The sequence below is a fragment of the Alosa sapidissima genome, chromosome 5 (genome assembly GCF_018492685.1).
Source record: "Alosa sapidissima isolate fAloSap1 chromosome 5, fAloSap1.pri, whole genome shotgun sequence".
Classification (NCBI taxonomy): domain Eukaryota; kingdom Metazoa; phylum Chordata; class Actinopteri; order Clupeiformes; family Clupeidae; genus Alosa; species Alosa sapidissima.
In genome coordinates, this window is record NC_055961.1 from 29,943,629 (window position 1) to 29,969,382 (window position 25,754).

Here is a 25,754-nt window from a genome sequence, read left to right on the forward strand (position 1 = left end):
TACAAATCATGAATGATGTAGTGAGTGGCTGCTCCAAATGACTCTGTGTTCTCTGTGTACTGTGGAATTAGAGCAGCAAAGTAGCTGTCATTAGTTCACAGCAGATGAGAATAGTGTAGCCAATTGACTTATATTGGGCATCATAGATGAGTTTGCCGTAACTACTCTTAAGATGGAGACGTGATAGTTATTTACATATCGTCGGGAAAAAAGCTTATAATGATGCAAGTCGATATTGTGCACTCAGTGCACCATGTCTACAATGTATCAAAAAGTGGAAGCATTTGCAGTAGCACTCACTGTTGCCCCCTGGCAGAGCTTGAGGAAACAACAGATAAACTGTGCACACAGGTAAACCTTTTTATTGGCTCTAATTAATCCAGTGAGAGGGGGGAGGGTGTATACAGTTAAACTTGTTGAATCATTAGGCAATATACACAGAAATGTTTATTTTAGGTTTTACAAAAAAAAGTATATATCAAGGAATGTCCAGAAAGTGTTTTGAAGGTAGAAAAAATGCAAAATCACAAATTACAGTACACATTATGAATTGCCATAATGTAAAGAAGGGAAAAGATCGGTTGGTAGCCAGTGAGCACAGCACTACACATGAGTGATTAATAAGACCATATGCCATGCAGACTAGAAAACAATGACACCTTAATAGCAGTGATCTACGAGTGATCGCTTTTTCATTGTTATAGCTCTTAACTAATTTTCCTGGATACATTTTTCAGGTCCATGTTCCTGTCCCCTGTGATACCTCTTAATTTAAAGTTTGTCACATTTATCCCTAGATGTTGAGACCTGCAGAGGCATGCAGAGTTAGTATGCATACCGGTATTTCCAATAGTCTATTTGAATTCGATGTCACTTAAGCATTCCTACAGTTTTTTCGCTATTCTTTTCATGTACCAATTGGTGCCTTCTCAAGCCATCTTTAATTTTGAACGTCTTCCCACACAACGTGCAGAGGAAAGGCCTCAGATCAGAATGGAGCTGGCGGTGTTTGCTGAGGGTGCGACTGTGGCAGAAGCCCTTCCCGCACTCGTGGCACACGAATGGCCTCTGCCCCGTGTGAATGTTCCGGTGCTCCAGCATGACATGCTTCTGAGTGAACGTGTCCCCGCAGTCCGGGCACTGGTACCGTCGCTCGCCCGTGTGCATGCGCACGTGGTTCTGCAGGTTGGACTTTTTGCGGAACTGCCTCACGCAGTATGGGCAGCTGTGGAACTCGTCATGGCTGTGCCGGTGTTGTGCCAGCTGAGTGCTGGAGGAAGCGAATGTGGTCTCACACTTCTGGCAGGCAAGAAGAGCCGATCCGCATTTGTGCCTGCGCAGGTGAAACAGCCTGGTGAAGCTCTTTCCACAGTCAGAACATGCATGACTCTTAGTAAGTGTCGCTTCATTTGCACCAAAGTACATTTTCTTCACTCTAAAGGTGGGTTTCCACCCTGGTTGCCTTCTAGTGGTAGTCACAGATGGCTGGCCTATGTCAGAAGGAGGTTCTATCACAATTTCCCCACTGCACATGTCGTCATCCTCCTCTTCCACTGGCATCTGCTCAATGTGGGGAGTGTACTCTTCCTGTTCTTCTCCCCCTTCCTCCTTGAGATAAATCTCCCCCATTCCCTCCACTTCCACATTGAAGCTGACAGGCTGACAGAGTTTCAGTGATGTTTCCTCCTCCTTTGGTGCTGTGGTCCATGGTTTGGGCTCCTTTCCCTCCTGGGCATTATCTGTAGTTACTCTAAAAACAAGTACAGTTTTACATTTAGATTAGATCAGATACCAAGCAGAATTTTATTTAGACATCTGGTTATTTAAATAAACAGGGGGTAATGTAAACATAACAGGTTTCTGTATTTTATGGTGGGTGGGGGAAACATTGGCCTTTTTTTTTAAATAAAAAAATAACATTGGTTTACTCATGCTGACATCATGGAAAACCCACCGAAACTGATTTGATGCTCCAGACTTGTCTGATGGGTCTGTTGCTGTGTATTGCTGTCCAGCAGTGTCTTCTTCTCTCTCCCCATACTCCTCATTGGTCCTCCTCCCGAGGAACTGCTCTGCCAGACTAATTGCCTCCTCCATGTCCTTACATTTATGTTGAACAACCCAATCACTCACAGCTCTGGGCAGGAGGGTTACAAACTTTTGCAGAGCCACGCGTTGCACCACGTCCTCTGCACTCCTTCTCTCTGGCTTTAGCCATCGCCTGGCTGCTTCGTCCAGCCCCAGACCCAGCTCCCTGGGGCCTTTCACAGGGTCAAAATTGGCCAAAGTGAAGTTAACTTGCCACTGTTGTTCTGCCACACTTGCCTGACTGTGTAAATGGTCCTTAACAACTTCATACCCATGATCCTGTAGTGATGAATCCTGGCCTTCGCTGTAATCCATACCAAGGAGCTTCATAACCTGCGCGCGCCATGTCTTTTGAGGAAGCTTAAGGGAAGTGGCTGCTCTCTCAAAGGTAGCAAAGTATGCCTCAACATCTTCACTGGCTCCAAAACCCTCTGGGATCTTTAGCCTCCTGGTGCTTTGAGGAAGAAGAAGGTGAGCCAGAACCTCAGTCTGAATCTCCTCTTGTAGTCCAATAGCTCTCTGAAGTTGAGCTTGCAGATCCATGAGGGATCTAACACAACGTATCACATCCATCCTCAGATGCTTTAGATATCAACCCTTAGATATGAACTCCAAGAGGTAGGCTACTGTATGTCTTTCAAAAGCAGCACAGTCCAAAGTATAACAGTGAATCCAAATGTCTATTTACAGACTCCGCAGAATCAAGAGGTAGGCCTACAAATGCCATGTGAATATGTCGCGCATGCCTGTAAAAACAGTAGGAGCACGCAGCATAAACGGTTTCATCTTGAAAAGGTGGAGGAGTATAAATTCAGTGTCCCTATAGCCATAAACGACAATCTGTGAGTGTGTTATGATCAGTGCATGATCGGTGGACAGTAGGCATAGCCTAATATCCTCAGCCGTTGAGTCAAATGGAAAAACGTACATTAGTCCTGGTAAATTGTTATTGTAAAACAAACTTGGACTGTGCATCAGAGAATGTCAAATAAGGGTTCTGTTGTCGTTTAAAGCTGGTAGGCTACTCTTCGATTTCACTGTCGCTGTCGCTGCAGTGACGTTTTCCACGAGCGACTTTGACGTCAGTTGTAAACAAGGCGTGTCTTCAGTGTAGACATATCAGTGTAGACCAAAGATTCTAGAACAGAGCCCGCACTAGAATCTCTGGTGTAGACCACTGATCTAGACGTAGGCTAAATATCATACGTGTGTATCTTTTACTGTCTATGGTAGCCTATATATATATATATATATATATATATATCCATGAGCCTTCTGCTGCTGTGTAGCTGTTTTCATCATATAGTTCAGTGGCCTGTGGTCTGTTGCATTGACTGTATAGTAGCCTACATGTTTCAGAGAGCAACCAACCGCCAGCCATGTTAGTGGCGTAGGTTACCGCCGATCAGAGCCGGACAGTAACGGAGGACATTTACTTGAGTACAGTACTTGAGTACAATTTTGAGGGATCTGTACTTTACTCGAGTATCATTTTTGGGGAGTACTCATGACTCAAGTACATTTGAGAGGCAAATATTGTAGGCTACTCTTTACTCCACTACATGTCTATCCATAACCGTGAGTACCCGTTAGGCCTACTTCTTCTAAAAAAAAAGGAAAAAAGAAAAATCTTGGAAACCCTCGATTTGTTGTTTCCCTCTGAAACGTGATTGGATGGTGCAGGCGCCACTGATTGGGACAGCCTATCAGCAATCACCTTCAGCTTTCCGCCAAAGTCAACTCCATGGTAAGCTCATGGACTATTTCAATTTTCTGAACAAGTTAATGATAGTTTTCGCTTCAAGTGTTTCAATTACAAAATAGTATTTTGTATTTGAAATGCGTATTTTAAATACATGTATTAGAAATCCTGCCCATCCCTGGCAACATGGTAAAAAGATGAAAATGACTTGATTTTACTTTCAATTCCTTTTACAAGGTATTAACATTAACATTTTTCATAACTCCATGTAGGACGTTTCTGTACATAAATGTAAGCACTGTGGCAGTATGCAATATTTAGAAAATGTAGGCTACTCTTGTACTCTTGATACTCAAGTACTTTTAAAAACAAGTAATTCAGTACTTTTACTTAAGTAGACATCTGACCATCTGACAGTACTTTTACTTGTACTTGAGTAAAATTTAGCAAAGGGTATCTGTACTTTTACTCAAGTAATGAAGCTGTGTACTCTGTCCGCCTCTGCTGCCAATGGAAGGATTCTGTTTGTGTAAGCCTAGACCATACAGTCAGTGGTAGCCTACAGCCTAATTGATTGAGGTTATGAAGAATAATTTGGTAGGTAAAGAAAATAGCAGCAAAAGAACTGTAGGCTAGTCAGTTTTTAATGGGACAGGCGGCTGCCTGTTAGCCTAGAAATCTAGACGCACCCTAGCGGCAGCAAATTATATTTTAATGTAATGGCTCGTCAGGCTAGCTGCCTGTCTGAGATCAAGAGGAAGCCAGTGTAGAGCTTAAAGTGGAAGGGGCAATTAGTAGGCCTAGGATAGGGAAAATGAAGAGGACATTAGAGAGAGAGGGAGGAAAAAACGATACCATTCCACTGCATTTTTTCCACTGTAATTTTTCCTTCATTAGGTTACATATCATATCATAGCCTACATATCAAACTTTTGGATTAGCCTATGTTTGAGAAGCATGGTTGGGAGGGAGGATAGTCTTGGCCTACTGTTTTTAAAATGCTGTTCTAGTTTTGATTTGTTTTGTTTTGTTTTTTTTATCTGTCATGAACCACATTCAGCTCTGGTTTGAGTGTACTTGAATAGATAATAAAACAGGCACCATACCAGGCGTTCAAACCTGCAGGTTTTTATTTTATTTTAATTGTTTATTTAGACTACAAGTCAGTGTTAGCCATTTCTGTATAAATCATCAAATAGCCTAGGCTACAGTTGTATTTACATTGCTCAAGGTATGATAATCATTTCCTATAATACACATAGGCCACTTACAGACTTCACCAGTGGGCTAGGCCCAAACAGTCAGTCATATTTTATTGCATGTTGTTGAGATCATATTTATATACATCATAAAACCAACCTTTACACTTTACACTTTATCAAGTGTAGCTTCATTTAGTTAAATATGTAGCTTGTAATAGTTAACAGCAGAAACAACAGTGATGATTTGATGCTTTCATTAGTTGGAAGTGGAAGTGAGATTACTAGAGCCCTGTTACCCTGTGATTTTTATTTTCTGCTACAGTGATTCATTAGTATGGACGGGTATTCTTCTCAAGGGAGCAGATGCTTACAGATGATCCAACCCCAAAACCTGCATATAGTGCTTCTGAAAACTTTGCCTGAAATCTGTGGATGAGCTCCATTGACTCTGCAACAGCATAAAATGACACAGAGTTTCCTGCGTAGTCCAAGTAAACACCAATGCGAGTGGCTCGGACACCTTCGAGCAAGTCTTTGTCCATTTTGTTATGCCAGGCTGAATAACCACTGTCTGAGCACAGGAGACTCCAGGATTTCTCGTTGTAGCCGAGTAGGCTGTTGGAGTTCTTGCCTTTGCGGCTGATGGACTTGTAGGCGACGCCAATGGAGAATTCACCGGTCCACTCCACCTCCCAGTAGTGGCGAAAGCCACTGAGTGGCTCGTTGCAGAGAATCTGACAGAATCCATCAAATCGGTCTGGATGGGCAGGATAAAACTGAACTGTCTTCTTCCTGACCACCTTGCGACCGCTGTCTGACAAGACCAGCTCTTTATAGGCTGTGTTTTGGTCAAATGTGAGACTGGAGGAATCTACAGAGAGAAACAGTTGATTGGTTATTCTGCCCTTTTAATGAAGACAGGTACTCTAAATGATTTTATAGCACAGTAAATCTTTTGTCATCTGTCACTTACATCTTAAGAAGTCTGCTCTGTGTTTGGGCTGCTGGAAATCTGCTCTTGTTGGAGCTGTAGATAAGACATAATATATTGCTTTATACCCTACTTGCCACTTAAACTTTTATATATCTGGTATCAAATATTAATTTGTCTTCAATTCTGAATAATGGAACTCATAATGTGGACATATTTTTAACATTAATGATGCATCCTCCATTTGTAATATGAGAATTGATATGTTTACAGATGTTCTTGTGCTTTGTGACTGTGTTCTTCCATACTGGAATCTAGTGTGCCCCTATTCCTCCTACCTTTTAAACGTCCTCCAGATCTTGGGATAAGAACATAAACTGGGGTGTCGCTCACTGAGAACCAAAATGCAAGTATTTCTTTTAATTTTCCTGCTTTGTTTTTATTCTTTTGTTGTGTCATTACATACTGTTACGTACAAACCATTGGACTCTATAATAGCTTGGTTGATTGCATTGGCTGTGATGCCATTTAGACATTGTTTTCATGTGTTCTTCAGAGGATTCGTTACAGACATGTTACAGTTTAACTCAAAAAGGCCCACACAAGACCATATGTTTACCTTTGTATCCTAGAAACTAGGATTAATGATTATCATGAGAAACAATGGCTGTACTGTACCTGTTTTAGAGATGGTGCCCAGCTCTTTCTTACAGATGTCATCCAGATGCTCCTTCATGTCCGTGACTGTCTTAGTGATCTCACTAAAGGAGAACTCAGGGTTGATGAGCACTTTTGGGACCATGGGCTCAGGGGGAACAGACAGTGTGGGGAAGTTCTGCCATATCAATTAAATTTGGTCTCAAGAGGTGTGTCAAGTAATCACAACATGCCCAGATAGTCCGTTTCAGCACAATCAGTAAGAATATATCACCATAGCTTTGTTTACAGTACACCTGTTGGTGATCATTTATTAATCTAAAGTAAGTAGAACAGTGTCTCCAAAAGGGTACAGAAATAGAACTAAGCAATAGGAATCTAATCATATTTAAAAGAAATATAACTAAATATAAAATGAAAATAGTATATTTGTTGCCATTCAGTACACTGCGTACTCCTTGATATTAAACAGACTTTGTGTTTGGTGTGCAGTTGGCAGCACCTGCAGAAAGTGGATGTTGTCCTCTGTCTCCAGTATCTGCCTGAGCTCGGAATCTCTTCTCTGCAGCTCCATGATCTCCTGCTCCAGTCTCTCCACGTAGCCCTGGGCCTGCAATATACATCCACAAAACACAAGGTGCCTTAATTGCTTGGTATGTGTGCTACTTGTTAAGAGAGTGTTCAAGGGAAAGTGTTACTGTATATTTTGAAAAGGAGGCATATTTTTTGTTTTTCTGTCTGCCATTTACATATGAAACACAGATCACTTGCTCCTGATGCTTTGTGTTTTCTGTCAACTGTTACTGGTGTTTACAGAGGGCCTCCGGTGTTTACATTCACCTCAGATTTGTCTTAGTGACAGTACTGCTGCTGGTTTAGAGGTGCTCACGTGTTGCATACCTGTGCCATGGAGGTATGCAAGTTGGCCTGAATGAGCTGGCTGACCTCTGCATGCCAACGCTCCACAGACTGCAGCATCTCAGCAAAGAGCTTGTCACTGTCCCCCTGCGCCCGATGGGCATTACCCTACACCGTGAGAGAGAGAGAGAGAGAGAGAGAAATTAAAATCTGGACATTGTTGAGGGGGAACTCAAATCAGAACAAAAGGCACAGTCTGTGATTCTGGCAAAAAAATATATAAATATTTTAGCTGAATAGTGAATCAAAATGACAAGCGTCTTGCTCCTGAAGCTCATTCAGGCCAATGGATTTGTGTATGGTTTGGTCTGAGCCATTTTACACTTTTCATTTGTTTGTTTCTCATTTACAGAGCCAGAACTGTGTCTGAATATCAGAGTGTTCACAGTGAACAGACAGCTAGAATTTGCTGAAGTTGAATTGAAATGTGGACTTGATTAGAATTACGGGCTACAACATTAAAAGCACTAATACCTGTGGTAAAGTCTTACCGTGGAAATCCAGAGTTCTGGCGAGAACTCTGGATTTTAAATTTGAATTTGCTCAACGAGTGACTCTGGCGACGAGTAATGATACTCATTAGCTATGCCCATGAAACGGAGCTGCACCAATCACATCGGTGTATCTGATGTAGGCGTCGTTGAAGTCCGGAAACATTGGTCGTAGTGTTATCCAATTGCGTTGACATCCGGAATCGGTTAGTAAACATTGGATGTAGTGTAATCCAATTGCATACAGTGATATTTTCAAATGCATGATTGGTGCCGCCCCTCGAGTTGGGCCATTTTCATTACACGTAGCCAGACCCTTTATCTTTTGGATTGGGTCTGGTCCTCAGTCTCAATAGTTAAGTTGATCTTTCTAACTGCTGGTGTAACCGTACAACTTTAGGTGTAGGCACTTACAATATTTCTATTGCAGTTATAGTACTGACTTGCACTATACTGGTATTTCTAACCTTGTTTGATAGAGAATTCTGTTAAGGTAAACCAATTCATTCATTCCTTTTTGGGAGATTTGTTTTATAGTAATTGAATATATTGATAACAGTTTTATCAGATACAGGGCATGGATCTGTACTGTGGGGATGTCTGCCATGTACATTGTACTCTACCCACCTTAAGCACGTCTACATTATGGCGGAGTTCCTGCAACTCCTTTATCCTTTCCTGAATGATGTGAAGAACATCTGACTGTGTAACCACCAACACTTTCTGCGGACAGAGAGAGAGAGAGAGAGCAAGAGAGAAGAGAGAGGGAGTATGTCAAATTGGATTGACTTTGGCAATAAAACCATGAAAGCATCATTCTTCGGCCACTGGCCTGCCAAGCTACTTGAGATTTTTTCACAGCTCAGTTCACAGTGACTGAAAAGTCAGATAAAACATCCAGAAAATATGCAGGCTATTTCAAGCCCTCAGTAACATATATGCATGACTAATTTTGTGAACTTTGCAGAACAAAAAGTGACCACATTCTGAGTCCCAGTGTACAATATTCAGTGCTCTTGACTGTATGTTAGGCAGGCATACTTGATTTTAATATGTTTCAATGTACAGTCCTCCATTATTCAATCACCCATATATTTATCAAAGTACTTCATTTGTGCCAAAGAGTATAGACTTATACTCTTTGTTTGTGCATTCCCTCCACTAATAGAATGTATTTCATTCCAAACATTTTCACACATGTGTGTGAACTCCCTGGTTTGGGAACTCACCTGTTTCTCGGTTCTCTCCTCCTCTGCGCTCACAATGTTGTGGCTGCGGTGCTCGCGCACAGTACACAACACGCAGATGCACATCTGGTCTGAGCGGCAGAACAGCTCCAGGCCCTTCTCATGCTGCGGGCAGATCTTGCGGTCCAGGTGGCCCGTCTCATCCACCAGCTTGTGCCGCTTGAAGGTGGCCGACTCGTAGTGCGGCTTGATGTGCGTCTCGCAGTAGTACGCCAGGCACACCAGGCAAGACTTGACCGCACGATTCCGCCGGCCCGTGCAGAAGTCGCAGAGCGAGTCGTGCTTAAGGTAGGGGAACGGTGTGAGCTCGGGGAGTCGTTGTGGGTCGCGCGGGTCCGGTGAGCCTACGTTGGGCATGTTGCGGCGCAGCACAGGCCGTGGGGTGAAGGTTGCGCGGCAACTGGCGCAGTTGTAGACTCCCACATGGTCGTACTGGTCCCAGTAGATCTTAATGCACTCCAGGCAGTAGGTGTCCCCGCACGGGATGGTGACGGGGTCCCGCAGAGTGTCCATGCAGAGCGGACAGGTCTCGGGAAAGCCCGAGTCTGTCATGGTGGCTTTGAAGAGGGAGCGTGCTGTGGTGTGTTCAATTCAGAGGGAGAGGAAAGCTGGACTCATGCTCACAGCACCTGTACTGTATTTATACTGGTGTGATGAGTGTGGGATTCAGAGACTCACTGGTGAGTGGTGTGTTTTGGGGTAAACAGAGGCAAAGGATGTTGCATGCGGGACTCAAGGGAGATATTTCAGCAGAAACTCGGAGTGTGAGAGGGCATGACAATGCAACGCATGAGACGTGTGTGTGTTTGTGTTTGTGTGTGTTACTCGTGTTGAACTTGTGAGAACTAATCTGATTAACCTCTGGCAGTCCAGTAGTCCCCACAGCAGGTCAGCTGCTACACCTTGTCAATCAGAGATGGGAAACTCTGCTTCAGAAACTAGAAGTCGTACCACAAATTTGTCCCGCCCATTCAGTAAAAGCGTCATTAGGTTTTCTTCAGCCAGATAGATGAGCTAATTAGTGAAATCTAACCTTATTTAGGCGCACAGGCAGAACCAATACATGGAAGGATTTTTACTTCCTGAAGCCAAGTTTCCCATCTCTGTTGTCAATATGTCAGTTTGTTTATGGAAAGCTCATTGTGCTTTACATTTGTTTAAAGTAAATTGAATGACCCCTGTGTAAGAAATGTGCTATCAATAAACTTGACTTGACTTTGCTTTGTGAGTGAATCTTTCTGTTCAGGACCAAAAATGTCATTCCTCTCTTTTAATTGTAGTTGTATTTCTGGGAATGTCAACCTGTTGCTGACAAAACAGTGAAACTCAAGTTTATGGTGGTATTGGTGCTGGCAAAACACAAACTGGCCTCCAGGCCCTGTCAACCAGTGTATGTTCAGCATTAACCATAAGACAATATCATTTTGTTGATACAAGAAAAAATATCCACAGCGCATAAAATATATGCAGCCAAGGTCATATGAGTGTACTGACAAGCAAGGGAAGTAGAATAATCAGTAACAGTTAACACTTGTAAGGATTTGTGATTTAACAAAAAAAGAATGTGCATAGTATTCTGCACGGAAAATATACAGGTGCTAAAAGGTGAGTTCCCCCCCCCCCCCCCTAATTTATTTCAAAAAGTAATAAAAGAAATATTTCAAGCCATTTTTTGTTTTAATGATTACTGCTTACAGCCCATGAAAACCAAAAATCAGTATCAAAATATTAGAATAAAGAGGTTATAACATAGAAATGTCGACCTTTAGAAAATAAATTATCTAATCTGACTAATTGAATGTAATTCATTTATACACTCAATACAGGCTAATTTTGCACACATTTCTGCATGGTTGTGGCATGGTATGGAGGCAACCAGCCTGTGGCACTGCTGACATGTTATGGAAGCTAAGGTTGCTTTGTTAGTGGCATTAAGATCATTTGTATTGTTGGGTCTGGCGGCTCTCATTTTCCTCTTGACAATAAACCATAAATTCTCAATGGGGTTCAGGTCAGATGAGTTGTCTGGTCAAGCACAGTAATACCATGGTATAACCAAACCAGTTACTAGCACTGTGGTGCCGAGTCCTGCTGGAAAAGAAAATCAGCATCTCCATAAAGCTGGTCAGCAGATGGAAGCATGAAGTGCTCTAAAATCTCCTGGTAGAAGCCTGCATTGACTCTGGACTTGATAGAAAACAGTGAACCAACACCAGCAGGTGACATGGCACCCCAAATCATCACTGACTGTGGAAACATCAAACTGGACATCGAGCAACTTGGATTTTGAGCCTCTCCACTCTTCCTCCAGACTCTTGGGACCTTGATTGGACCCTGATATCCAAATGAAATCCTAAATTTGTTTTTATGTGAAAAGAGGAGTTTGGACCACTGAACAACGGTCTAGTACTGTCTGTCTTTAGCCCAGGGATGTCTCTAACCTTGTCACTTATTTAGGAGTGACTTGACACTAGGAATGTGTCACTTGTAGCCCATTTCATAACACAACGCTTTTGTTATACTGTGTACACTCTTACAACAAATGTGTTGAAAATAACACAACTTGTGTTGTTTTTTAACATCTATGTCCAGATAGGGACAACACGTTTGTTTTAAGAGTGTATAAGGTATTATTGGAACATGTTGCAAAGGGCTTGTTGTTAGGAATGACCCCCTGACCTCAGCAGCAGAATGTGGTGGATTTCTCACCACAAGGGGGCAGGCAGGAATAAAACAACACGGGAGAATTCTGTCCAGTGCCCAACTCTTCAGTGAAGTAATGTCCAGTCAGATACAGCCAAGTCATGAGATCCTGGGCAGTCTTTCACATGAGCAGCAAACTAACTACTTACAACCAGGCCATCATTTGTCAGCTGTTTTGGTGGAGGCTATCTTTCCATTAACTGATGTACCAGCATCGCTCTCTCTCTCTCTCTCTCTCTCTCTCTCTCTCTCTCTCTCTCTCTCTCTCTCTCTCTCTATGACTGTCTATATTTTTTTCTCTCTATGTCATCAAACTGGCTCTGGATTGAGTTCTTTCAACAGTGTGATTGTGTAGCTGTGTTTAGTCTTGTGCTGATTTGAAGATCGGTGGCAATCCAAGTGAGAAAAGGAAGGAAGGAAGGAAGCAAGCAACAGTGGTTGATGGTTGACATGGAGACAGAGGAAGGAGGTAGCGGGTCAGCTTGGCGTTGTTATGTTGGCTGTTTGGCGTCGCCAGGGTGACCAGATCTCGCCCACTGATGTCACTGTTTGTGTGCGGCCGACATACTGAGATACAGTATCTGAGCCGAGCTAAGACTCATGTCTGGTACACCCACATGTCACTCAATATCTCACCCATGGCAGAGGGAAACGCTCACACATTGAAACTGATTTTCCACCTTGGAATATGATTGCATTTCTGACAGGACTCACACCTCACAGATCACAGAAATGTACAAAACAGAAACTTTGCAATGAGGTCTAAGGACTCTGAATATGCCTTTCTTTCAGGAGACTTTTTTGAGTGTTTGAGTTTTTGAAATTAAATAGTATCAGGATGTTCTGTGTTTTTTCCAATGCATCCTGCCCTATTCTCTTTCTTGTTCCACATATGAGACATATACTGTTCCAAGCATTTGTGATCTGTAAGGTTGTCTGTATGCTGAACTTTGTAGGACATTGAGATGTAAAAATGTTTTCAAATGGGCTTTGGACCACCACGTCTAGGTTTGTTTCATTCTAGGTTTAGGTTTCATTGTGTTGCTTCTTGTTTTATTTGTTATTACTTATTTGGTCTTTCCCTTCAACGTTGTGTGTTTGTCAGTTTGTGAACCATGAATTTGCTTATGTGTTTGTGTGAGTCTCAATCTGGTTTGAAATGAGTCACAACAATGATCATTTTGAATGTTGAGCATCAAACTTTGTTGTTCCTTCCACGGTTGTTATGCACATAAACATGTCGTTGCTATGAAAGCACAGCTCAGTTTAAAAAAAAAAAAATAAAGCAGTGGGAGGAGTCGTATTTGCCCACCCTGCATTGCATTCCCTCCTTTTTAGGAAATATCACCTTTCAGTACAACATTGTGTAGGTGGATTAAAAAAATCTATATTCTGTCATTTATTAGACGCATGGTTAACTGAGGGACGTCCTGGAGTTCTATTGTACTCTGTCCTGTTCCATTCATTGAATCTGGCACTTCCTTGTTTCCTGTCCCTGAGCTGCTGTTCCGTCTCAGCAGAAAACAATCCCATTTACTGGCGGATGAAGAGAGGCCCTGTCAGTAAGTTGCATCACTTCAAGTAACAGAATCCAGCAGACAGGCAGTCTCTCCCTCTTTCTCTCTCCCTCCCTCCATCGCTGTTCTGTTCCTGTTGAGTCTCTATTCCTGAAGCATTTGAAAGCCAAGACACAAACCAGCCCAGACCAGAGCAAAGCTGAGAGCTCAAAAAACAAATGGATTAGAGGAGGAGGAAGAGAAAGAGAGAGAGAGAGAGAGAGAGAGAGAGAGAGAGAGAGAGAGAGAGAGAGAGAGAGAGAGAGAGAGAGAGAGAGAGAGAGAGAGAGAGAGAGAGAGAGAGAGAGAGAGAGAGAGAGAGAGAGAGGGGAGCTGGACGCCTCTTCAAATCTTTCCAGTTTTACTCAACAGTGGGCCTCCCTGAGTAGTTTTTCCACAACATGACAAAACACCAAACTTCAGAAATTGTTCAAAATTAAGTCTTTTTAATTTTCTTTTTCAGAATTATTAATAATCAATATACAATGTACAAAAAAACATGGGGAATGGGATGTGTAACAATAGTCTTTGGTCATAGTATGTTCATATGTCGCAGAGTGTGTGTCTGATATGTGTGTGTGTGTGTGTGTGCGTGTGTGTGTGTGTGTGTGTGTGTTTGAGTGCGTGTTGGTCCCTGTGCATCTCCAGTTTCAGTGATTGGTTTTCGGGGGGGGGGGGGGGTTGGGAGACGATGGAGAGAGATGAAGTTGGTGGAGCGGATCTGGTTCGGGAGCTGGGCTGGTTTTACAGGATCTGTCTGGGCCGGCCGTAGCCCGTCATGCCAGCTTGTGATGCCCCCTTGTTGGTGCCCATCTGAAGGCCAATCACGCTCTGCCCCTCTTTGAGCTGCTCGTCAGTGAACTCCCTCCTGTTTTCCTGGGATTTCCTGCACATTCACAAATAAACAATGAATGATCACATATCAAAATTGCTGGTGACGCGTTGTGTTTTTGTTTTATTTTTTATTCTGGAGTAAAGAGGTTGACACTTCAAGGATAGAGATTTTACTCATTTTACTCACTTGTGAAACCAGGCAGGGTCGCCTTTGTAAAGGCCATCATCCTTTGTCACAGCCAAGCTGCCAAGCGCCATCAGTGTTCTCTGTACAGCCGCTAAATCCTTACCTGCGCATACACACATACATGAGACTCAGCGTAAATACTAGCTGTGATCAATATTACCACCCCTATTCACACACACAAACACACATATGCACACACAACCACACACACACAGACACACACACACACTTCTTGTATAACATTCACAACTGAGCACTACTTCATACTGAAAGTAATGTCATGTGTAATGAACTGAAAGTGATGTCATGAGTGTGTGGGGATGTGCAGGGTCATACGCACCCTCCCAGAGGTCTACTGTCTGGAACATGTCGGTCTTGGTGACGCCGTAGCGCTCAGCAGCGTTGAGGAACTGGGAGATTAGTTCCATCTGCTTGAAGGCCATCCCTGAGGTCTGCACCTTCTTGATGGGCTTATTGGCACCATAGAGGGTGTTGATGAGATGACCCAGCACCTGAAGGGTCACGATGGAGAAAGACAGAGGAATCAAAATGTTGTCATTTTTTTGTAAAGAGACATATTTCGGGCAAATAACTGCTTCTAAAAATACGTATTACTCGAATGACCACTGCTCGCACACACCCGCACACACACACAAACACACACACTTTCTCCTGTTTATTATGAATCAGGAACTCACACATCCGTCCTTCAGCCAGTTCTGGAAGCCGGTTTTGCCGGGCTCGGGCGAGCCCACGTCAGCGTCGCACTGGGCCATGATCCAGCTGACCAGCCGCTCCTCCAGCTCGGGGTCGTACTTCTTGTCGATCTTGCTCTGCACCTCGCGGCTCAAGCCGTATGCGGGACCTTTGTTTGCCATGGCGGTAGCTTCTGCCAGGACACAGAGGGAGAGAGAGAGAGAGAGAGGGGGGGAAATGAACACAGGAAAAAACAACACCGCAAATAGCAAATGTCATCAAATCTTAGATATGATGGGGAAGGAAGGCACCGTGGCTGCCATGCCATCTATTCTTTGTTTTCAAATCTGGAATCTTAAACATTGACATAAAACTCAAGATGGAAGACTGTTGACTTGGAGGCTACACACAAGCAACATTACAGCACCCCTCCCATGCATACAGCGTACCACTGAATTGATGCTGACACATATGGCAAACTGATTATTGTACACAGATGACTAAAAATAATACACACCCTACTGGGATAAGAGCTGCAATGCTGAGGTCATGCACCTCTGTGTCAGGGCAGGGCAATACACACAGGGCAAATGTAAAGTCAACTTGGTATGTATGCTGCTTAACACTACAAAATACATTTAAAATAAATAGTTTGACACAGGCGTAGGTTACAGAAACACGGAGAGCTTATGTTGTTTGTCTTCTAATTAAAGTTGTTTCATTCTCTCTGCAAGTTTTTCTGTATTGTATTAACTTCACACTTATTTGCAGGCAGTTATTTCGGTGGAAACACAATCCCAAGTATGTAACTGTGGCTTTTAAATGGTGCATTCAGAATGAACAGAGGACAGTTAATGCAGATGTTCAGACAAACTAACATAATGACAAGTATGTACACACAATGACATTACACATCTCAAGATCTATCAATATCTACCAACTTGTGTCAGTACACACAACATGGGTGAAAAGGGTTATTTTACTTATGACCCATGTTCATATAGACCTTTATCTCCTAACGTCACATGACAATGCAGCACAATAACAGCTTCCACTGGGAACCAGAACATAATGTAACATATACTTATCATGATGGTATCAACTTGGCTATCGACCAAAGAGAGCACTGCGGTGATGTGTGCTTTAGTGCTGTGTTAACGGTTTACCCACATGAGGCCAAGCCCTTCTCACTTTCAGACGAAAAGACTACCTAAATCCTTGCACAGGGACACTCCCTCAGAACTCACATACAAAGTGCTGCAATGATTGGTAATCTGAGTCTCCTGATGTTTGCTCTGTCTCTTTGTCTTTCAATCTCTCTTTGTGTTTGTGTTTGTGTGTTTAGAACAAAAGTCAAATAAGAAAAGGTAACAATGTCAGTAAAGAGCAACTGAGGCCACTGTTTGGCACTGTTGCCTCTTGAGATTTTAGGAGCGTGGCAAAACCACACGTGCACACGAAAACACTTAAATCCATTAAACTAACACAAGAGAGGAGTGTTTAGAGAGCCTTGGACTACCCGCATAGCAACGCTGGTTGTTTCAGTTGCTGTGTAGCGCAGGAACACTAATCCAGAACTTCAGTTCACACGTAGGGTTAATGTGTAAAAGACTGGAATGCAGTGAAACAGTAAACTAAAACCACTTCACTGTTTGTCAGGGCTGTGATTGAGAGTTACATGTAAGTCCTCTCAGCAACTAACACGTAACAGTAATAACGGCTCCTTTGGTCTGATTTTCTTTCATGGCAGGCCAGCGGAAGATGCCAGATGTTTGTTTTCCAACTGATATCTTAACTATGCCTTACCAAAGCTATAATTCCTAAGTGATTATCTTTCATGTTTTTTGAGCAAAATACTTTTTCGTCTGTCTCCACACTTCATGAGCCATGGATACTAATAGAGACACCCTATCTTTGTTCCCTCTCACAGACTTTGTTGGTGAGCGTGTGCCGCTAACAGCTAACACAATGGACCACACAGCGAGATGAAAACGTCTCTCCAGAGTGACGCTGTAGGCCAGCAGTCCGGACTGAGAGCCAGGTCCAGCAGCAGGAAATCATAACTCCATGAGCCAAGCATAAATGTGTCCGCACAGAACAGATCCCCAGTGAGGGACTGTTATGACTTACAACTTACTGCATGATGTTACATACTTATGATGTTACCACTCCAAAACCCTTAGCAGTAAAGGAACTAGTATTGTTTGCTCTACTGTTACATGAACAAACACACAGACAATGGAACTTTTTATAACTCCGCTTCACACTTCAGAGATCAGAGAGTTCGCCGGTGTGTTCACCAGTGTACATTGGTTACTGAAGATAGTAGATATAATAAACCGCTGAGTTCAGTTCTCATACCTAGTATCAACATCATGTGTTAGGCAAGGCAAGGCAAGGCTTTAGCTTCCTGCCTTCCTGCTACCCCCCTCCCCCACACACACACACACACTCCTACCCCGAGGAGAGCTGTCTCTCTCTCTCTCTTTTCCTTATACCTCGTCAGTCTATTGACATTGGTGTTGTGTTCATCCATGTGTGTCTGCTTATAGATCAATAAGCAGATATCAGGATGGACCCTTGGGGTCGAAGTTTGGAGATTTCATCAAACATCTGTGAAGCGTGACATTCTCATTGGCTCAGTGCCTTTTCCTATCCCCACCCAGTCACTTCCTTTACTCAGGCCAGCTGTTGTACTTTTCTCTCTCTCTCTCATGAGTCATGTAAGAGCACTTAAAACGAAGACGACATTACTAGTCCGGAGTTCAGACGTTCTGAGAACAAGATTCAGTCAGCTTACCCAGGTGAATCCTGGGCATCTTTAGCCAATAGGTTCTGTCTACGAGCTCTCTAGAAAACTTCTCTTGAACTGAACTGATATGAACTAACCTGAACTGATCCGAATTAAATTTAATTCGATTTTAATTAAACCCACAGGACATCTGGGATCTCTCTGTCAGATTGTGTGTATATATTGGCTAAAGAGTGTTTGGGATTTGGGTGGAGGATATTTCACTGTGTGTGTGTGTGTGTGTGTGTGTGTGTCATTCCTGTATGTACTTCCTTTGTTTGTGTACTCCACCTGGTATGATGTTATCCAAACAGAAACACACACACACACAAACACACAAACACACAAACACACACAAGCAGCCTTAACTACAGGGATCGCATACATCAAGAACACGGCGTTCTACAGAGGGAACCTTCTCACAGGTGTGCTATATCAAATGTTACGTAATGTTCTACTGTTACAAGCCTCTTTTTGCCGCTAGCTGAAAACATTTCGAAACAGTTGTCAGAGGCTAAAGGGGCTGCACTACTACTTCAACTGGTAAATAAGAATGTCTGAGAGAGTGAGAGAGAGAGAGAGAGAAAGGGAGAGAGAGAGAGGTGTGTGTGTGTGTGACTTCCTCCCTCCTCCTTCCTCTGGTGTGTTCCAGCGGAAAGTGTTGTAATGTCACTCAACTCGTTCAAGGCCTTGCTCCTCATCCTGCTAATCAGCCATTTTGTTAGTGTGATCCTCTGTTTGTGTGTGTCAGTGAGTGTGTCAGTGTGTGTGTGTGTTCGTGTGTGTGTGTGTCAGTGTTCCTGTATCCTGTGTCTGTGTTCCACCGGTCGAATGCTAATTCAGAGTATGCAGTGCTACAGCAAGTCATGAAAGGAACGAGGGAGGGGGGAGAGGAGGCGGGTTTGGCCATTTGCTGCTCTCCACTCCCCTCTCTCTACTCCTGTCCTCTCTGAGCAGAGCGAAACTGAGGGTCTGGATGCATTCTGGACATTTTTCTCCCCTGTGGTTGAGGGGCTCTTGGGGAGGAAGAGAGAGAGAGATGCCTCACGGAGTGCCAATCATATGAAGTCATCACCAGAGACAGATCCTAACAATAACAACTCCAAACACACTCATATACCGGCTTCCTAATCTCCCACTCTCCTCCACACACACACACACACACACACACACACACACACACACACACACACACACACACCTTCTCTCTGTAACACAATCTCTCTGCCTCTATCTCACTGGTCTTCCCCCCCCCTCACCCCCACCTCTCTCTGTGAATGTGATTTCCCAATCTACAAATCAGTCACAGCATGCCCGGGCTATCGGTAAACATAGGCCAGACTGAGCAAGAATGACCTGGCTTGGGTAGCGCTCACATGGGACGGCAGTCAGCTGTTTGCCATTTAAAGCAACACGATGGAAAAAATGGACATTTATGCCCCTTGCCGTCAATATTCAACTCCAATTTAGTGCTAAGATGGTGCCCAGTCGCCAAAAACTGGGTCCTGATCCTACCCAATCAACAATGTTACATATTGCAATATCAAGCGCTCCGGGCACGCATTGGAAATGCCTAAGACTTCATTCACTGCGTTATAATTCAGTGACACATCACTATAAAAGATCTATATTGCTATAAGTTGGCTGGGGAAGCATCTCCAATACAATGCACTGGGAGTGCTCCAGACAGTGGTGACTCCACTTGGATCCACATTCTGCAATTGGGCCTCACCTCTCCTCCATCGCCAAACATCCACCCCCACCTCTCCCAAAGTCTCCTCACCCACGTTTACCAATAAACATGGGCTAAACTGAACCCCCACACACTGCCCAAGGGCTAGGCTGACTCCTTAAGACTGAACAGTATGATGCAAGACTGCAAAAAGGGGCTGCTCTTTTGGACTATCTATCCATGAGATACCGTATGTTTTCAACCTGATTCCATACATTTCCATTGGACTGGAGGCCTAGGTTTCCTTTAAAGTTATATCATTTAGATGGATAATCAGAGCAGCATGTTTGGTCTCCATTCTGACTTTTCTTGAATTGCCTTTTTTTCCTGAATGGTCTATTCTTCTAAACCACTCCTGACTTCTTTTCTTTTTCCTTTCCGTTATTTTCTCTCTCTCTCTCGTTTCCCCCATTTGGCTAAGAGTCTGGAATGTGTCCATTTGAAAAGGGGGAGATGGAAAGAGAGAGAGAGAGAGAGGGTGGGAAGGAAAGAGCAACAGAAAAAGAGAGAGGGGGGGGTACTGAAGGCATAGTTGTACCCTTTAGAGAGAATGAGTGAGAAAGAGAGGGAGAAAGAGAGCAAAGACAGAGACAAGGAGAGAGAGAGAGAAAAGGTACTGAAGACATAGATTAGCCTTCAGAGAGAGAGAGAGAGAGAGAGAGAGAGAGAGAGAGAGAGAGAGAGAGAGAGAGAGAGAGAGAGAGAGAGAGAGAGAGAGAGAGAGAGAGAGAGAGAGAGAGAGAGAGAGAGAGAGAGAGAGGGAAAGAGCAACAGAAAAAGAGAGAGGGGGGGGGTACTGAAGGCATAGTTTGTACCCTTTAGAGAGAATGAGTGAGAAAGAGAGGGAGAAAGAGAGCAAAGACAGAGACAAGGAGAGAGAGAGAGAAAAGGTACTGAAGACATAGATTAGCCTTCAGAGAGAGAGAGAGAGAGAGAGAGAGAGAAAAGGTACTGAAGACATAGATTAGCCTTCAGAGAGAGAGGAGAGAGGAGAGAGAGAGAGAGAGAGAGAGAGAGGAGAGAGAGAGAGAGAGAGAGAGAGAGAGAGAGTGAGAGAGAGAGAGAGAGAGAGAGATTGAGAGAGAGAGAGAGAGAGGAGAGAGATTGAGAATGAGAGTGAGAGACAGCAAGAGGAAGACTGAGTGAGAGGGAGAGAGAGCGAGTACTGGCGTTTTGGCAGTTGGCTGGGATGTGACGGGGCCCACATGCCGACATGTTCTAACAGGGCTGCTCGCGTCCCACCCTCGTCTCGCCGGCTCCAACGGCACCACCGATTAGAGGCCTCCGCTCTGCTCAACAATCCCTGTTCCCTTTGTCGTCAACTGCAAACTCCACGTTATCAATCATAATTTCAAAAGAACTACCGTGTCCAATTGTATTTTTGTTTCTCTTAAAACATGATGGCAAAGCCCTGAAGATTGGCTATTGCTCAACCAAAGCCTATCATTATCCTCTTCAAAAGTAGTCCAAGCTGGAAGCCTAAGTTTAGCATGAAGGTCTTTGAATTGTTTCTGCCTTTTCCCTTGAAATCATCCTGATGTGGACTGCAAGAGCACTGTGCCTCACATTTGCTTCTCTTCCATCACAGTTGGAAGAGTTAGAGCTGGCAGGTTTAAGCACTTTGCAGAAAAAAAGGGAAAAAAAGAATGCCTTTGAGGCAGAAAAAGAGAAGGATATTTCAGTGCAACTGGTTTCAATTTCAGAGTCTCAGTTAGTTTCTTTAAGAGGAGCCAAAAGCCGCTGTAACATCAGCCTTATTAATGCCACACTGCATTCTTTGGGTAAGTGAGACAGAGAAGTGAGATACTGGCAGGGGAGGATGCGCTCAAGGCCGGGGGGGGGGGAATCAAGATGGCGCATGCGAGTACCGGAGAAACATCTGTGTAATTCAGTCATGCAGACCTTATTCAATTCATTAGAATGAATTGATAGAGAACATCATGTGCATATGCTGGCTTAGGAAGCATTTTAGAAGCCATGTTACATGAAGGCCGTGGGATTTTGAAGACAACACAGGTCTTGTTATAATGTGCTATTCCTATGCCATGGGAATGTATGCAAATAGCAGAGAGAGAGATGCGCAAAGTCAAAGATGACATACTGTTATCTACTGTAACACACTACTGTATCAGAAGTTTCTGTCTGTATTTTACTCTCGACAAAAAAAATTCACTTGGACTTTAAGCTTTACCCTCCACATACAAAGAATCACAGCAGATATTATCAAACATGTCTTGACATGCAGGTAAGATGTCCCTAAACGATGCCACAGCGAGCATGTGCGCACTGTGCGAATAGCCATTAGCTATAACTGCTAGGCCTGTGCTTCGTCCCCCCACGTTCTTCTAGAGACTAGGCTACCACAGGTAGGTAAGCTACATGACGGACTCTATAAGCAAGGCTACATATTTTCACTTACCTAGCTCATAAAATCGAAATAAAAAACGAGCCGTTGTTTCGTAAATTGAAACAGCAGTTTTATACGCCGTGGATTTCTTTCCGGGTTTCTCTCTTGGGTTGGTTCAAGTTAGCTTTTTTTTTGTTGCGAATGGTTTGAAAGCGGAGTTTTAGATGCTAACCGCAGTATTTTACTCCACCTGATTCATCATGAGCCCCGACAAGCAAACTTACAAAATAATCTCAAATCCGGGTCCCCCTTAACAAGCAGATTACTTTTTGGAAAAACGCTATAATATGTCTTTGAGCTAGTTGTAGTTTATGCAATTCAGAACATTTGGTTTTATACGACGCCAGTAGTCATCATCAATGTTAAAAATACAATATGCATACAACTGCATTATTAGTGGCACAAGTGTGCTGTACTTACTTAAGTCAAGATGTGCTAAGTTCTTCCGACAGTAGTCCTGCAGAGGTGCGCTCCACAGTGCTGAGGTGTGAATGTGTGCGCGCGTCTGAGATCTCTCTTCCTATTTACTACAGAGGGCAGAGTCCGCGCCTGGGAGTGTCCGACTAAAGAAATCAGACATGCACAGATGACTTCACCAGCTGAGCAAAAAAAGAGCGACAGACAGAGAAAAGGAAAAAGAGGAGGAGTGAGAGAGAACGACAGATCAAGTGGGAGGCAACCACAGCCGTAAAAGGTCATGTACTTTTTCACTCCCTTTTTCTCTTTCTCCCTCCTGGGCGTGCCTCTTCCTCCTTTCCCCCTCTGGTTTGTAAAAGCACCTCCATATTTGGGAGCAGGATCGCGAGCTTGGGCCTTTTGCCAAAGGGCTCGGTCAGAGCGAGCAAGAGAGAAATTCTCCAAATGCCTCATTCTACCACTTATGGCTCAGAACATAGGGATGGAGGGGTGGGAGGGAGGGGGTATGATGTTGGGACCTGAATGAGAAAGGCTGGTGGTATTCGAAGGGGGTGAATGGGAGGGAAGAGTGCATTAATTATGGGGGTAGGAGAGGAACCGAGTCAAAGACGCTCTGGGATTCAACTATGAGTGTCATGTGAGCTGGGGCTCTGATGTCTTTAATGAAGGGAAAAAATACACTTTGGCAGGAATGCTTGAAGAGAGAGAGAGATAGAGAGAGCTGGTGATGATGATAATGATGATTCAATGGTGATGAACCCTCTGACACTCATCCGTTAGCGCACAGAAGGCATATGGCAGCGAGACAGGGAAACACCCTCTTCCCATAAGAGAGAGAGAGAGAGTGTGTGTGTGTGTGTGTGTGTCTCCACACAACGCAGGGAGCGCTGATGTTCATGTCTGTTACACGTCTGTCCATGCCTTCAGGCCTGAGCTGACATCAGACTGATGAACAAACATGGCAGTGACGTCAGTGTCTCAGATCGAACGCTCACGATGCATATACTGCTGGCAGTTTACGTCATCTCTCAGCTGCCAACACCCTACCTACACTCTTTATCTGCAGATATACGTGTCCACTCCAGCTGGTTTATGTCTGTGTTGTCATCAGGTCAGCTTCTCAACTAGAGCTTAACAAATGATAAAATACTGAGTACAGCAGGTTGAAGGTCACTTGGTTTGGGTCTTAGCTTGGCAGATTGTTGCTTGGTTTTGTTTTGATCTTTAAATGATAATGTTCAAGTGCTAGACCAAACGAATGGCGAGTCAGGCTTTCTCTTGTCTATTTCCAAAGAAGTGGTTTTCTATGAGCTGCGTATAGTATTTCCAAATATTATGGGTCGGGCCGCTATTACAAGACAATTTGATATGCAGTTTGTGCCAATGTAATCGCTGAATCCTGAACAAAATTTGAAAAACAGAGAACAGACAAACACTTTTATTGACTAATGGAACTCATATGTAAGGACCAGAAAATACACATAATCTCACTCCATAATATTAGTAAATGACCTACAATATCACTAAACAGTTTAGAAACCAAATGTTGAACACAAGGGGTATATTGGGTGCCTGATATAATCAGTCCATAGATACAAATGGCTCTAATTGGGAAGCTGTGGTGTGACTTGCCCTTTTGGCCACCCGGGCAAATAATGGCATTATCTGTTCATCTAGATGTAATCATTCTCAGAGTGGATTTTGCCATACATATATGTATGGTAAGGTTACAAACTGCAAACTGACCAATCAATCAACCATCTATAAGGCCAGTCACTATATTATAGTCTATTGTAAACATTTCTTTCTTTCTTTCTTTCTTTCTTTCTTTCTTTCTTTCTTTCTTTCTTTCTCCTTTCTTCTGCAGATGTCCCTTTTTACCTCAATTGATCCTACACCCTCCCACAGGAAAGGTGTGGTTGACGTCGGCTGTGTATAAACACCTGAATGGAGACAGTGGCACCAGGTGCGTTCAGCAGCACCTTCACTTGTTTTATTCACTCACTTTGACTCCCTGCCAAACACCCCAAGGCGGCAAACAAGGCTGTAAGCTTAATCTTGTATTACTTAGTGGTAACAGATGATGAATTGGAAAATGGTTGCCATTGTACATGCTTCAACAACCCCACCTCCTATCTATCTCTCTGTCTCTTTATCTCTCTCTCTCTCTCTCTCTCTCTCTCTCTCTCTCTCTCTCTCTCAACTCAATTCAATTCAAAAAGCTTTATTGGCATGACCATTCACAAATAAAGTGTTGCCAAAGCATACTGTAAGTTTAGAAAAGATTGAAACATAAAATCTCCCTCTCTTTCCTTCTCTCTCTCTCTCTCTCTCTCTCTCTCTCTCTCTCTCTCTCTCTCTCTCATACACACACACACACACACACACACACACAGACATACACTTTAACACATATACACACCCCCCCCACACACACACACCCCAAGGACAGTGATGCAAGACTGTTTGTTTGGTCAGCGTTGGTATGTGACGGCTCGCTGTTTTCATATTACTCTAGCTTGCGAAACCGTTTTACAACACATGGAGTTCTTGTGAAATTCCTCTACTGAGTGATAATGTAAAGGCTTGACAACAGAGCATTCATCTCAGGGGAGTCCGTAGGCTACAAAATGAGTGCCAATGATGAAAATGAAGGTTTTATTGCCTGTTTATGCTTTATTTCAGGGTTATAAACATACAGAGATATGCTACAATCGAAACTAGTGTATGTGTGTGTGTGTGTGTGTCTTTGTGAGGGTTATAAGAAGAAAGTTAATGTACCCTAATAAATATAAACACAGTCAGTTGTCAGTTATCAGTAGTTGTTGAGGGCGTATGCTTGACATTGGTATTTGCTTGTGTGTGTGTGTGTGTGTGTGTGTGTGTGTGTGTGTGTGTGTGTGTGTGTGTGTGTGTGTGTGTGTGTGTTTGTGCTAGGGGTGTAACTGTACACAAAAAATCACGGTTCGGTTAATTTTTGGCACAGTAAGCCTGTAGGTACTGCCTAAAATGTATTGACAGTATTTCTAATGCGCAACAGGAATAGTATTTTTTTAGTATTAAAAGGTGTCAAATATGTTTTAATGCTAATTGACTATTAAATTGACATTTTTGTCACATTCAGCAATAATCTCCTCATGACCGCTTGCTGCCCATTCTGTAAGTTCACTGTGAAAATACCCGGTCTCTGTAGGC

General features: G+C 43.4%; 3 protein-coding genes and 1 long non-coding RNA gene across 4 annotated transcripts; 1 reads left to right on the forward strand and 3 right to left on the reverse strand.

The window, feature by feature from the left end:
• Positions 1-346: 346 nt before the first annotated feature.
• Positions 347-3,146, reverse strand: LOC121710052 (zinc finger protein 397-like). Its single transcript, XM_042093919.1, has 2 exons — positions 1,955-3,146; positions 347-1,750 (listed from the first exon to the last, which is right to left on the reverse strand). Exons 1-2 carry the CDS (start codon positions 2,659-2,661, stop codon positions 871-873), a joined length of 1,587 nt encoding a protein of 528 aa, XP_041949853.1. The 5' UTR covers positions 2,662-3,146; the 3' UTR covers positions 347-870.
• A 1,936-nt stretch (positions 3,147-5,082) lies between these two features.
• Positions 5,083-9,788, reverse strand: ftr84 (finTRIM family, member 84). Its single transcript, XM_042093917.1, has 8 exons — positions 9,219-9,788; positions 8,617-8,712; positions 7,481-7,606; positions 7,083-7,190; positions 6,602-6,758; positions 6,262-6,315; positions 5,966-6,019; positions 5,083-5,863 (listed from the first exon to the last, which is right to left on the reverse strand). Exons 1-8 carry the CDS (start codon positions 9,786-9,788, stop codon positions 5,322-5,324), a joined length of 1,707 nt encoding a protein of 568 aa, XP_041949851.1. The 3' UTR covers positions 5,083-5,321.
• LOC121710078 lies at positions 5,780-7,196 on the forward strand. Its single transcript, XR_006032093.1, has 2 exons — positions 5,780-5,913; positions 6,197-7,196. It is a non-coding gene; the product is annotated as an uncharacterized LOC121710078 (long non-coding RNA).
• A 4,133-nt stretch (positions 9,789-13,921) lies between the features above and the next one.
• On the reverse strand, positions 13,922-22,721 carry LOC121710071 (transgelin-like). Its single transcript, XM_042093949.1, has 5 exons — positions 22,563-22,721; positions 15,215-15,405; positions 14,857-15,028; positions 14,517-14,619; positions 13,922-14,381 (listed from the first exon to the last, which is right to left on the reverse strand). The coding sequence occupies exons 2-5, from the start codon at positions 15,392-15,394 to the stop codon at positions 14,240-14,242; spliced, it is 597 nt and encodes a 198-aa protein (XP_041949883.1). The 5' UTR covers positions 15,395-15,405; positions 22,563-22,721; the 3' UTR covers positions 13,922-14,239.
• Positions 22,722-25,754: the final 3,033 nt, after the last annotated feature.